We start from the raw sequence: 12136 nt of genomic DNA, 5'->3' as shown, positions 1-12136 counted from the left end.
ATACTGGCATCTCCATTTGTTAATTCAGGAACTGCATCCAAAAACTTGCTATGGTTATCCTCAATCATTTAGATTCTGAAGTTTTGAAATGAGAGAGGACAATGATTTCAAATGAGTAGGGGAAAGATCAACTATTCAGCAAATGGCTTGAAGTAATTGCCTACGCGTTCCAAAAGAAATAAAGAAGTCAGAGCCTAAACCTAACCCTACCTAATGGATTATGGATTAAAGAAATGGATCAAGAGTCAGTGTTTGACTCTTGATTTCGGCTCAGGTCATGATCTCACGGTTCGTGAGTTCGAGCCCCACTTCAGGCTCTGTGCGGACAGCGTGGAGCCTGCTTGGGATTCTCGGTCTCCCTCTCTCTCTGCCCCTCCCATGCTCGTGCTCTCTCTCTCTCTCTCTCAAAATAAGTAAATTAAACTAAAAAAAAAAGAAAGATAGAAATGGCTTTGCCTACCTTCCCCCTGCCATCCTGTGCATTTGTGTGTGTATGCATGTGTGTGTATCTCAAATTATAAGAAGAAAGTGTAAAAGATACTGGACTGCCTCTCTGAGTTGCTTTCCTATCCTTCTGAGTGCCCAGACCGGCCTCCTGCACGTTACTTCCTGCAGCCCTGGTATAGGCTCATCATGTACTCTGCTATGCCCAACACAACACAGAAAAGAGAAAGCTGTATGGCCAGGAGCCTTCTTCCATGGACCAGACCCTGTGCAGGGAGAGGGGCTATGAGAGGGGCCTCATAGCCTTGCCTGGGGTTTGACTCCTCTGACCTGACTCCTCCACCATGCTGAATCTGCACCCAGAACACCCAACTCAGAGAGGCAGTCAGCAATATGGGCTAAAGCAGGCACAGTCCAGAAAACCCGGAAGGGAAGAGTGAAGGAGAAGGGTCGGAGGGGGTGAAAACTCAGCTCCTGACTTCTTCTTTGCTTCCTGGCAGCAAAATTCAGTACTCCAAAGCCCAGTGTAAATCAGGAGCCAAAATTCCTGCATGAGCTCCACCCTTTACTCCCTTCACTATTCTTAGGTTTTTGCACTGACACTCCCCAAAGTGTTGGGAGGAGAGGCCGCAGCCTCCTGATCTTGACGCGCAAGGTACATCCACAGGTTGGGCATGGACCCCCTCGTTTCTTTCCCTTGGACTCACTCCAGACTGGCCTGGCCCCAGTATGTCTGCCCTATTTGCTCTGCCACAGTGACCTCCTCCACCGGAGCAGACTCAGGAGGTGTCCCGGGTGCCATCTGAGGTGTCGCGAGCGCAGATGCGGGAGGGCCAAGGCGTAACAGAAACACTGGAGACACCCTATATCTGAGTCCACTTGTGACGCCCCCAAGCCCCTCCCATGTGTAGCCCAAAGGCTGCTGGCGGGCAGGAGGGCAAGTACTGCTTCTACCTTGGGACAGAAGGGATATAGACATAGGGAAGCCAAGTGACTTTCCCTGGTTTTAAAGAGAGACAGAACCAGGGAGAGCCCAGGCCTCCTGCCCACCCAGGTCAGTGGTCTTCCTCATCACTATCTTCACTGGGGAGGTGGGAAAAGCCCCTGTAGAAGGACAAGATCAAGGCATATCAAAAGACTTTCCAGATATCCGAAGAAGCGATGTCACTACCCCTGTCCTTCCCTTATTAAAGGCAGAGCAACCTTCCTCACTACGTCTGGCTACCCTACCTGCTTACCCTCAAAACCCCACATGTGCAAGTCAAAGATAAGACGGCTAAGACTTCTTTGGAAGGCAGGGGAAAGGAGAGTAGAGACAGGAAAGGGCCTGCTGTCCCAGTCTTCATGGAACCCTGACTTAATTTCCTTGTTGTTTCTACCTTCCCTCCCTCCTCACCCCCCTCGATCTTTCAAGCGAAAGTCTCCAACCACAGAAGCTCACAGCTAAAAGAAACCTTAAGGATTCTTGAATCCAACCTTTTCATTCCACAGTGTAGAGAAGAGTAAGAAGCATGGACTTGGTGTCAGGCAGGGCTGGGTGCAAAGTCTGACTCTCTCACTTAGCCTCCGTGTAACCTTGTGCAGGTTACTTAACGTCTCTGTGCCTCTGTTTGCTCACTACAAAATGGAGATTGATAAGGGTCACAGTGACGGGCAGGTGCCAAGCTATCAGTCAGGGTGGACTACTCTTGCTAACGTCCCCCAAGCATGGGGACCACCGAGGAGGTAGAGACACGGATCTGAGAGTTGAAATGAACTCAGGGCTGGAGAAGGAGCGTGGAGCACACCCCACGACCTTGCTAGTTCTCTGGGAAACTGGCCTCCGCGAGGGGCCTTCTTGGAACATAAAACAAAAGAAACAGAGGGAATTTTGAGGCTATTTAGATCACCCCAGTTCTCACTTGGGGAAACTGAGGCTCCAATTCAGCAAGGAAAAGCCTTGGGTATTCGGCTCAGGTTGGGGAAGGGATCCAATTATTTCTCAATTCCAGTGCATTCTGGAATGGCCAATGTGTTCACGTCACTGTGACCTAGGAGCACGCGAATGGAACCCACAACCATGGGCCTCTCTGCACAGAACAGCTGTTCGCCCCAGGAAATCAACTTCTTTTTTTATTAAGAAAAGCTGGAAAGTTATTTTAAAACAGAGAGAGAGAGAGAGGTAGCTCGTCCTAAAAATAGCTGTAATGCAAAAGCTCATTATTCAACAATCCGTGTTGCTTACGATGCAAAAAAAAAAATTTAACAACTTTAAGTTCAGCGAATGCAAAGTTGGAGAGCTCGAGGGAAGGGAGGGGCTGTTTGCCAGGAAACCTGTGACTGTGGCTTCTTATGAATGGGGAGGCCTCGCCGAACCCACAATATAAAAGGGGGACACAGTAGGTGAAGGTCTGCACACCAGGGGCTCTCTCTTGTGACACCAAACCACAAGGCCAACTCTCAGAAGGCAGAGCTTCGCCATGCCCAGCCCAGCACTTCTGTGTTTCCTGGTCTTCCTGGCCGGGGTAGGAGCCAGCCGACACCAGAGCACCCTGTCTGAGGACAACTGCACCCACTTCTCAGTCAGCCTGCCCCACATGCTCCGAGAGCTCCGAGCTGCCTTCGGCAAGGTGAAGACGTTCTTTGTGAGTATGAATGCCCTCCCGTCCTTCCTTCCTTGCCGGGACCACCTCAGCCAGGCATTGTGCTGGAGCTCCAAGAACCCTCCTTCTCATTCACCTCCATCCCCGGGATCCATTCCCCTCAGACTTCAATTCTTAAGGAGTCCCAGGTCGAGCCCTAGATGGAGTGAGTTAAGCTAAGCCCAGGTGATGCAACAAATGTGCGGGGGGGAAAAGCCACCTCCCAGGCAAATGCACTGGGACTCCTATGCTTAGAGACATGGGAGAAATCACAAAGGGTCTGACTGAAGATGAAGATGTTCCCCAAACCTTGTGGCAGGGAAACATAAATGGCCTCAGCCGAGCGGGCTTCCAGAACCAGGCAAAGCCTGATGGCTTGGGCAAGAGCCGTACAGAGGGGAAACCTGCATGAGATGCATCCCATCTCCAGACAGCTTTCAAAGCTGCCGCTGGATGTCCGCAGCGAGGAGAAAAGAACAGCAAAGAGCACCGAAGGGGGTGTGGGTGGCCCCTTTGAACCCGATCCAGCTCTGCAGAAAGGAGAGCAGGACCGAGTCAAGCTTCGGCCTTGGCTTCGAAACCTGGCCGAATTTTAAAAATAACTTGATCCTGATGTAACTAAGGGACCCGATTTAACTCAGGGTTCCCGCACTGTTGAATGTCCTTGTTTTGAAAATCTCCTTTCCTGCACTAATGAAAACTCAGAAGCTCTATAAATAAGAGGGCATCAGAAAGACATTTATTTCAGTTATTTCCTCAAACCTCGGGCTCACTCTCCTTTTGTTCTTCTTGCAGCAAACCAAGGACGAGCTGCACAGCATATTGTTGACTAGGTCCTTGCTGGAGGACTTTAAGGTGAGGGCCCCGGGGGGCGTGTGGGAGGCGAGCTTGCAGCGTGACTCAGAGAAGGGAGGCCGGGAGCTGGGTCTGCTTCCTTTGCTTTGAAAAGGAGAAGTGGAAAGATCTTAACTCAGCACACAGCCAAAGGGCTGGCCCTGGGGGAGGTGGCTGGTTAAGAAAGGTCCCTGGGGACAGAGCTGTCCCCTCGAGCCGGGGCAGCCGTGCTTCCTCCCAGTCACCGACCGCATGCCCACCCCCCCCCCACCCTTAGGGTTACCTGGGTTGCCAAGCCTTGTCCGAGATGATCCAGTTTTATTTGGAGGAGGTGATGCCCCAGGCTGAGAACGAGGACCCAGACATCAAACAGCACGTGAACTCCCTGGGAGAAAAGCTGAAGACCCTCCGGCTGAGACTGCAGCGCTGTGTGAGTGCGGATCGGTTCTTCCCCTCGGGGCTCGGCAGCCTCTTCCCACTCACACCCGGAGAAGCAGAGACAGCCTGGCGGGAGGACTCTCCGAAGGCGCTAGAGTTCTGTCTCTTGCTCATTTCTTTCTGAGCGGGGAGTGGGGGAGGCTGCTAGGCATTTACATGTTTGCAAACAGCTTTCCTGTTATTTGTGAGTCATTTGTGGGTTATTAACTATTCCCCCCTCTCTTTACGAAAGGGGCCCAGAGCTTCAGTCTGGGCTCCCTTTTCCCTTTGGATCTAGACCCCGAGCCCAGCCAGATGGGCCAGGAAGCAAGAGTCCCTCGGAGAAGAAACTCCCCTTGCTTCTTACTCTCCACCTTTGGAAAGCAGAGCCCTTAAGCGGGGCCCAATTGACAGGAGTTTCCCTGGCATTTTAGAAGGCCCAGGGGACTACTCGCCACCAGGCGAGTGTCTATGAACAATTCCCTAGGATAAAAATTTCTCCAACTGAAGTGATGCCCTCACCTCTGGTTTCCTCTGCTCTCTCACTGATAATTGGGGAACCAGTTGGTCTCTATTTGTAGGACGGGACCATGCGAAGGTTTTGGTCGGCATGACTAAGTCTCTGCATCTCTCTTCCTTGGAGGACTTAGAAATGGTCCTTGGTGGCTGGAACTGAAGAAGAGGGACAGGACAGGGAAGCAGGAAAGGACAGAATGGCTGGCTCAGCACTTGTCAGCACTGTGGTGTTCGAAGAGGAAGCTCCAGGCTCCATCCCCTGGGTTTTCATGCAAGCTTTGCAAACATCTCAGAGAGGCTCCTGGAGAAGCACTTTTCATCTCCCTGGGCTGTTTCCTCTCTGTCTAGTGGGCCAGGGTGACGGAGGGCTCAGTTCTCCCCGGGCGCTGTGGGGGTTAGGTATCCAAGATGAGTCTGACTCCTTCTTCGTGCTTCCAGCTTGTCCCCCAAGTGCTGTGGACACAGGAGCTGGGAGCCCACGGCATTGACACTTTCTCTTTTCCTCCACAGCATCGATTTCTGCCCTGTGAAAACAAGAGCAAGGTGGTGGAGCAGGTGAAGAGTACCTTTAGTAAGGTAAGTGGATGGCGGCAGAAAGGGTTTGGGGAACGTCACCTCTACCCCCTCCCCAAGTCGTCAGGTGCTGAGCAGGCCCCGTCCTTCTCTCAAAGGGGGTGTGGGAACCCCACAGATGGTGTGACCTCCCCAGCCAGTGAGGAGCTGCCGCCTTGGTTATATTTGTTTTCTGTGAAGTGTCTTTGGGGGTTTCTAAATGACTGCTCCCCGCCTTTGCAGGCGGGTTGAGGGTTGAGACAGCCAGCCAGCCTGCGAACGCAGTGAGCTAGATGCTGGGGAGAGTGACAAAGGAAACAGAAAGTAGCTTGTTGGGAATCTAGACTCAAGCCACACGTGCAGGAAGCCAACACGTGAATGTGCACACACAAACACACCCAGGGGTTCAGCCTGGACTCCCCAAAACTCAGAGCAGGAAGTAGCATTCTCACCGACCTGGAGTTGGTCCATACTCGCTTTCCAGGTGCCGTTCACACCTGCCAAAGTGCCTGAGAATGTCAGCTCTCAGATCGAGTGGGGTTTCACGCTTCCAACTGTCGGTGAACTCTTCAACCCCACTGCCCAGAAGCCATGTGGTCTTGTCCTCTTTGTGGGCTGGGGACAGACACTGGGCAGGGTTCTGGCATCAGGGGACATAAACCCCCTGATAATAGGCCAGAGGAGCAGGGCAGGGCCTGCTCCGTCCAATGGTGGGAGAGCATCAACATAAAAGGGCTCCCTTCTCTCTTCTTACTGTCTTGCTGTCGAAGTTGTTCCCCTAACGTCTTTTCTCCAAATTCTGAATAAGCGTCATGTGGGCACATGACCTTTAAAATTGTTGAAAAGGCATCATTTTGTAGACTGTGCCTTATGAAGTGAATGTTCCTCTTGTTACTTGCTAGTCATGTTTTAGGTAAACATGTAGCCTTTCCCAAGGCACTGGGAATAGCCTTGGGCTTCTAGGCTCTGTCCTTCACCTCCCAACGCATGGGAGCAAGGGTAACTCCTGGGTCCCTGAGTCATGCCCATCCAAACCAGGGACTCATTTGCTCACTCAGATGGGGCTTTCACTAAACATTTTCTATCTCCCTACACAGCTCCAAGAGAAAGGTGTCTACAAAGCCATGGGTGAGTTTGACATCTTCATCAACTACATAGAAGCTTACATGACAATGAAGATGAAAATCTGAAACATGGTGGGGAACGAAACATCCAGGATGCAACTCTTCTGGACTCTAGGACATAAATTGGAGATCTACAAAATCCTACTCAGGGATATGGGAGAACCAAACAGCTCCTTGGAGAACCCGGTCATACCTCTCTCTTAGAATATTTATTACTTCTGATACCTCAACTCCCATTTGTATTTATTTACTGAGCTTCTCTGTGAACTATTTAGAAAGAAGCCCAATATTATAATTTTTTTCAATATTTATTTTTTTTCACCTGTGTGTAAGCTGTTTATGTAGGGTGATACCCTATGATATTTGAGTATTTTAAGAGAAATTGTAACTTATATAAGGAAAAAAATGTTTCTTGGGGAGCCTACTGATGCTTCCATTCCAAGCCTGACCCTACTTATAGCTGTTGAGCTATTGTTCCTGACCTCCCTATAATTTCTCTGGGCCTGGGGCTCCTAGAGTATTGTAAAGACTCTTACCCTCTTAGGAGGAGAAACTAGGGAGCCCCTTTGATAATTAATATTCCAGTGGCTCACAGGGATTCCCTTGACCTCATTCCTCAACCTCTTCATTCTTGAAAGCTGTGTCCTGCTTGTTATTTTATAACAACCTAAAGTTGGTTCTAATAGAACTCAGTTTTAACTAGAAGCAATTCAATTCCTCTGGGAATGTTACATTGTTTGTCTGTCTTCATAGCAGATTTTAATTTTTAATAAATAAATGAGTCTTATTAAAATTATGTTATGGCATCATTTGACTTCTGTTTGACTAAAATTATTCCCTCAATGTTTCCAAGATAGAAGAGCGTAGGGAAATGAATTCTGCATTTCAGGTAAAGAAAACCAACTACACTCTCCCAGAGAGGAGGCAAGTTCCAAATCTGATCAGAGGGGGAAAAAAAGTTTCACTTCAAAAGGCAATAGCAAAGACCGCCACAGTTTTCCTACAAACTCAGTCCTTTAAGAAATTATCCTTAAATTCTTAAAGATCATGTTGATTTTCAAGGCTAAGGATAAAGTTCTGTAGATACCAAAATTAGAAAGACTGGCAGAGGACTTTTTTCTGTTTTGTCTTTGTTTTCTGGGGTCTTGTTTTGTTTTGGTTTGGGTTTTTGTTCTGTTTTGTTTTGGCTTCTTCAAGCCCCAAAGGTCTGGGTGAATACTAATTGACCAGGGCTGTTGAGAAAATTAAGATAAAGAGCTAACATGGCTCCTAGGGCTAAGAGATGGTCCCTATACACGTTTGATTGTTGGTATTCACAACTAAAAACCCCTACCAAATCCTCCTTGAGCTGAGATCAGAGGCCCACCCAACCGAGTAGAATATAAGCAGATTAGCCCACTTGATAGAATACCCAAGGATTCAAGCGGCTGCAGTCCCTTCTCTTCCCTCCTTAAGCTACCAGACAAATGTGAGGTTGGCTTTTGACTGCGGTCTATTGGGAGGGGTGTGGTGGCTGGGGAAGCCCTACTCAAGGCCCCGTGACTTGGAGGAGAGGGAGGGAAACAATGGTCTGAGTAAACACTGATCACCCTCATACTCTGCCCAGGCGGCCCTGGTCCGGGGGAGGATAGGGGCCAACTGGCTGTGGTCAGTTTTTCAGTAAGCCCTGACTCACTTTAGTTAAAGTAACCATAGGAAGGAAGTGGGAAGCATCAAAGCTGAAATTCTGAGATGAAAGGTTAAGAATGGAGGCCAGCTGAAGACCAGGAGAGAGGAGTGAGGCTCTCTACAGCAGGGCTCTCTGTACTAAAATGGAGAAACTGAAGTTTAGGCTGTTAGGGCCCTCTGCTAGGCAATGCATACTAACTTAAGGTTGAGGTTCACACCTCATGTGAGGGAAGTGGGCATCTGAAACCAAGAGACAGAATCTCACCTAAAGAAGCCACATGGCTGATAAGATGTTGACAACAGCCACAATTAATTGAGTGCTTTTTTTTGAGCTAGTTGTTGCTAGGTATATATGTATCGGGCATGCTATGGGGTATTATTATTGCTATCTTCTGTAAGAGGAAACAGATGTTCAGAAATGTTGGTGTGCCTTGGCCGCATGGATTATATGGAGAACGGAGAACTGAGAATAGCGTCAAACGCTTTTCCCTTCGTATTAATTATCTATTGATGCCTCCAAAATTTAGCAGCTTAGAGCAGCACACATTTTTTGTCTTTTCCTGTAGGTCGGGAATCTGAGAATGACAACTAGGGGTTTTGGTTCAGGTCTCTAATGCGGTTGCAGTCAAAATAACATCCAAGGCTGCAGTCATCTGAAGCTTGGCTGGGGTTGGACAAAACACATCCAAGATGACGCACTTACATGGCACGAGGACTTAGTTCCTCACTGGCGACTGGCAGGTGGCCTTGGTTCCTTGCTACGTGGTCCTTTCTGTGGGGCTTCTTTGGTGTCTCCACAACACAACACAACACAACAGCTGTCTTCCCCAGAGCCAGTGATCTGAGAGAGAGCAAGGAGGAAGTCATAGTGTCTTTTTGACCTAATCTCAGAAATCTCACACCACACTTCTGGCACATTCTGTTCCTTAGAAGTGAGTTGGCAAGTATAGCCCATATTGAAGGGGAGATAAATTAGATTCCACATTTTGAAGGGAGGCGTCTCAAAGAATTTGTGGACGTCTTTTTAAACTACCACATCTTTCTAAGAATTTAGAAAACATAGCTCTGTGCTCGAATGGCACATCAGGCTCCTGGGTTGGGAGTGGGGGTAAGGGGAAGAGTCGGGTAAGCATCTCACCATGGAGAGGGCATCATCATGGACATAGCCCTCCTCCAGTCCTCTCTCGTGGGCTCAGTCTAATATGTTTACCTCTTTGAGCCTCAGTTTCTCACCTGGAAAACTAGCAGAAACTTTCTTCCCAAGTGTTATCTACCGACTGTTTGTGTTCCCCCAAAATTCCTATATTGAAGCCCCAACCCCCAGTGTGATGATATTTGGAGATGAAGCTTATGGGAGATAATTTTGTTGAAGGAAGGTGGAGCCATCCTCCTATAAGTGCCCTTATAAAAAGAGACACCAAAGACCTTGCTCTCTCCATCTCCCTCTATCTCTCTCCATCTCTCTTTCTTCACATGTGCCCAATAAAAATATCCTATTGAGCACACATAGAAAGATGGCAGTGGCTACAAGCCAGGAGAAGAGGTCTCAGAATGAAACCTACCATGTTGGCACCTTGATCTCGGACTTCCAACCTCCAGAACCGTGAGAAATAATTTTGTTCGTTTGTTTAAGTCGTGCAGTTTACGGTATTGTGTTATGGTAGCCTGAGCTGGCTAATGGACCAGACTTGATATAAGGGTCCAATAGAATGTCAGGTATGAAGGTGCATATGTCTATAGATTGGAAATCTAGAAATGAGAAGATGCGGTTTAGATGATCGGGAATTTTTTTTTTTTTTTTTTTTTTTTTGCAACAAGCCTTTATTCTCTAAAAAGAGCAACCACCTCTTCTCCCATGGCCCTCTTCACCTCCCACTAGAGTTTAGATAGAAATGAAGAATGAGAATCTCAGTCTATGGCCCAAGCTGCTAAGGTGAGGAGGGTGGGACCAGGGAGAGAATCTCCCAAAATTTGTGATGACAATGTGGTTACCCTACCCAGACACTGAAAGAAATCCGACAGATCGAAAGGTTCTGGAAGGAAGGGGTTGATATCAGAGATGTGAAGAAAGAGGAAAGAGAATTGGCTCAATGGCAGAAGCTACTCACTCTATGGCTTGTTGACCCTCAAAATGCTTATTAGAGTGGATCTATTGTGGGACACGGGGACCAGCTTCTCCTGAGGGAGAAGCAGACATAACACTCCAAGAGAATGAGAGCTGTATCCTAAGAACAAACACTCAGAATTAAAAATGAAACGAAGATCTTTAAACTTTCACAGGCTGCAGAACTGGCTACAGAATGAACCAGTCAACTCTACCCTGGAGTGGGTAGTGGGTCCCAGGGGACACAGGTATTCTATTATTTAACCATCCTTTTACTCATCAACTCAACTTGGTGACTTTGGAAATTTTACTTCCCCTCTCTGGGCTTCCATTTCCTCAATGATGAAACAAGGAAGTAAGTCTGAATCAATGATTTTCAGCTGGGACCACTAGAGTCACGCACGTTCCTGAAAGTATTCATGGTGGAGAGACTATGGGAACAATTTCCCAAATTTGAAAAAGTCTAATGAAATTGTACGTTTGCTATCCCCACCTCCTGTAAGTCTGCACAGTTTCATTAAAAAACACTTGTATGTGCTCGGCTGAAGCAAGAGCCCCTCGGTATGGAAAGGCAGGTCACCTCATGCTGGCCAGAAGCTCTATTTTTCTAGTCGTCTATTATATCTTTGATTAATAAAAACAGAAAATAGAATTATTTTTGTAAATTTTTTTAACCAGCCAAAATATTTTAAAATAGAGAGTCTCTGGAGGAAATTAATAACAGCAGTCTTTTGTGGTTAGAAGCTTCAAAACCACTAAATTAGATGAACTCCAAGTGCCCTCTGAGCCCATAGTTCCTAATTCCAGTATCTGATTCCTCCAATCAGCCAGGGATATTCCCACTTGAGCCCTTTTCTGGGACACATTCCTGTCCAGAGAGTCTGCACTGTAATTTTCCAGACAGATTACCAGTCATCTGTGTACTATCAACAGCTCCCATCTTCCAGCAGGGTTGAGCAGCCACAGAGCTCTGAGTTTCCGGAAGCCTCCTTGACATTCTCTCTGGAGAGGATGGAGGAGACAAATACCTACGGGAAAATAACACAGCTTGTTTCTTACTCCACAGCACAGGCATGATGTGCTCAGCCTCTGGAATCTGCCAAACCTCCAAGCTGCGTGACCTTGACACATCGCCTTCTTCAGTATTCTCCTCTGTGACACGGAGAGAATAATCATTCCTTCCAGGTGTTGTTGTCATAAGAAATAGAGGTATGAATACATGTAAAGCACAGAGCAAATACTTAGTAAAACCAGCTTTTCCCTTAGGCATTTGGAAAAATGCTCACCTGAGACCAGATGGTGAGATCACTGCCATCACCATGAGAAACAGCCCAGACACACCCTGTGTGCCCATCACTGAACCTGGACTTTCCTTAAAATGTTTTCTGCCTCCCTACCCACCACTTTTGGATAGGAAGAGAAAACGGACCATCCTGGCACTTGGGAAGGACAGAAAGGAAATGACATTTTCTTGAGTGCCTGAAGAACTACTTGGCTTGATGAAGTGAATATATACATCAGTTATAGCTACTAGAGTTACATTGGTTCAGTGAGCAGAGGCTTACTAGAGGTGCCTAACTGCCATCCAAAGCCATAATAGTTACACATACCATTAAATAAATACTAGGTTAATTACATCGAAAGTTTTTATTGATCACAGCCCTGGCCTTTGTTCATATACGTTCATTATCCATCACGGTTGCTAATCTGTTAGCACCCTAAAAAATGAGACAGTCTACCACCCTGCATCTTCCCTTACCATTATTCAAGGAAAAAAATACATTTTTCCCCCAAAGTCAAGAAGTCATTGTATAACAGAGCCCCTAGTCCATCAAATATGCAACCCAGAATCTCAC

General features: G+C 47.5%; 1 protein-coding gene and 1 long non-coding RNA gene across 4 annotated transcripts; one reads left to right on the top strand and one right to left on the bottom strand.

Annotated features, from left to right (window-relative positions):
- The first annotated feature begins 2874 nt into the window (after positions 1 to 2874).
- IL10 (interleukin 10) lies at positions 2875 to 7306 on the top strand. The gene is made up of 5 exons (XM_047076736.1): positions 2875 to 3068; positions 3861 to 3920; positions 4177 to 4329; positions 5343 to 5408; positions 6482 to 7306. The coding sequence occupies exons 1-5, from the start codon at positions 2904 to 2906 to the stop codon at positions 6572 to 6574; spliced, it is 537 nt and encodes a 178-aa protein (XP_046932692.1). The 5' UTR covers positions 2875 to 2903; the 3' UTR covers positions 6575 to 7306.
- On the bottom strand, positions 3783 to 11839 carry LOC124510059 (uncharacterized). Of its 3 annotated transcripts, XR_006961585.1 has the most exons (4): positions 11190 to 11839; positions 8880 to 9017; positions 4183 to 5356; positions 3783 to 4004 (listed from the first exon to the last, which is right to left on the bottom strand). It is a non-coding gene; the product is annotated as an uncharacterized LOC124510059 (long non-coding RNA). The 3 variants fall into 3 exon arrangements; XR_006961584.1 differs by lacking the exon at positions 11190 to 11839 and having other exon boundaries at positions 8880 to 9559; XR_006961586.1 differs by lacking the exons at positions 8880 to 9017; positions 11190 to 11839 and adding an exon at positions 5448 to 5651.
- Positions 11840 to 12136: the final 297 nt, after the last annotated feature.

Source organism: Lynx rufus, unplaced genomic scaffold (assembly GCF_022079265.1).
Source record: "Lynx rufus isolate CCGP_SWC_20201006 ecotype Redwood Valley unplaced genomic scaffold, mLynRuf1.p SCAF_15, whole genome shotgun sequence".
NCBI classification, from domain to species: domain Eukaryota; kingdom Metazoa; phylum Chordata; class Mammalia; order Carnivora; family Felidae; genus Lynx; species Lynx rufus.
Note: the sequence above shows the minus strand (reverse complement) of the source record. Positions and strands in the feature narration are given on the sequence as shown.

What these genes read in the sequence shown, in the direction of transcription:
- IL10 (XM_047076736.1), top strand. Translation starts at nt 2,904, where the DNA reads ATGCCCAGCCCAGCACTTCTGTGTTTCCTGGTCTTCCTGGCCGGGGTA. An exon ending in GGCTGAGACTGCAGCGCTGT is followed by an intron (nt 4,330 to 5,342) that starts GTGAGTGCGGAT and finishes TTTCCTCCACAG; the next exon opens with CATCGATTTCTGCCCTGTGA. An exon ending in TGAAGAGTACCTTTAGTAAG is followed by an intron (nt 5,409 to 6,481) that starts GTAAGTGGATGG and finishes CTCCCTACACAG; the next exon opens with CTCCAAGAGAAAGGTGTCTA.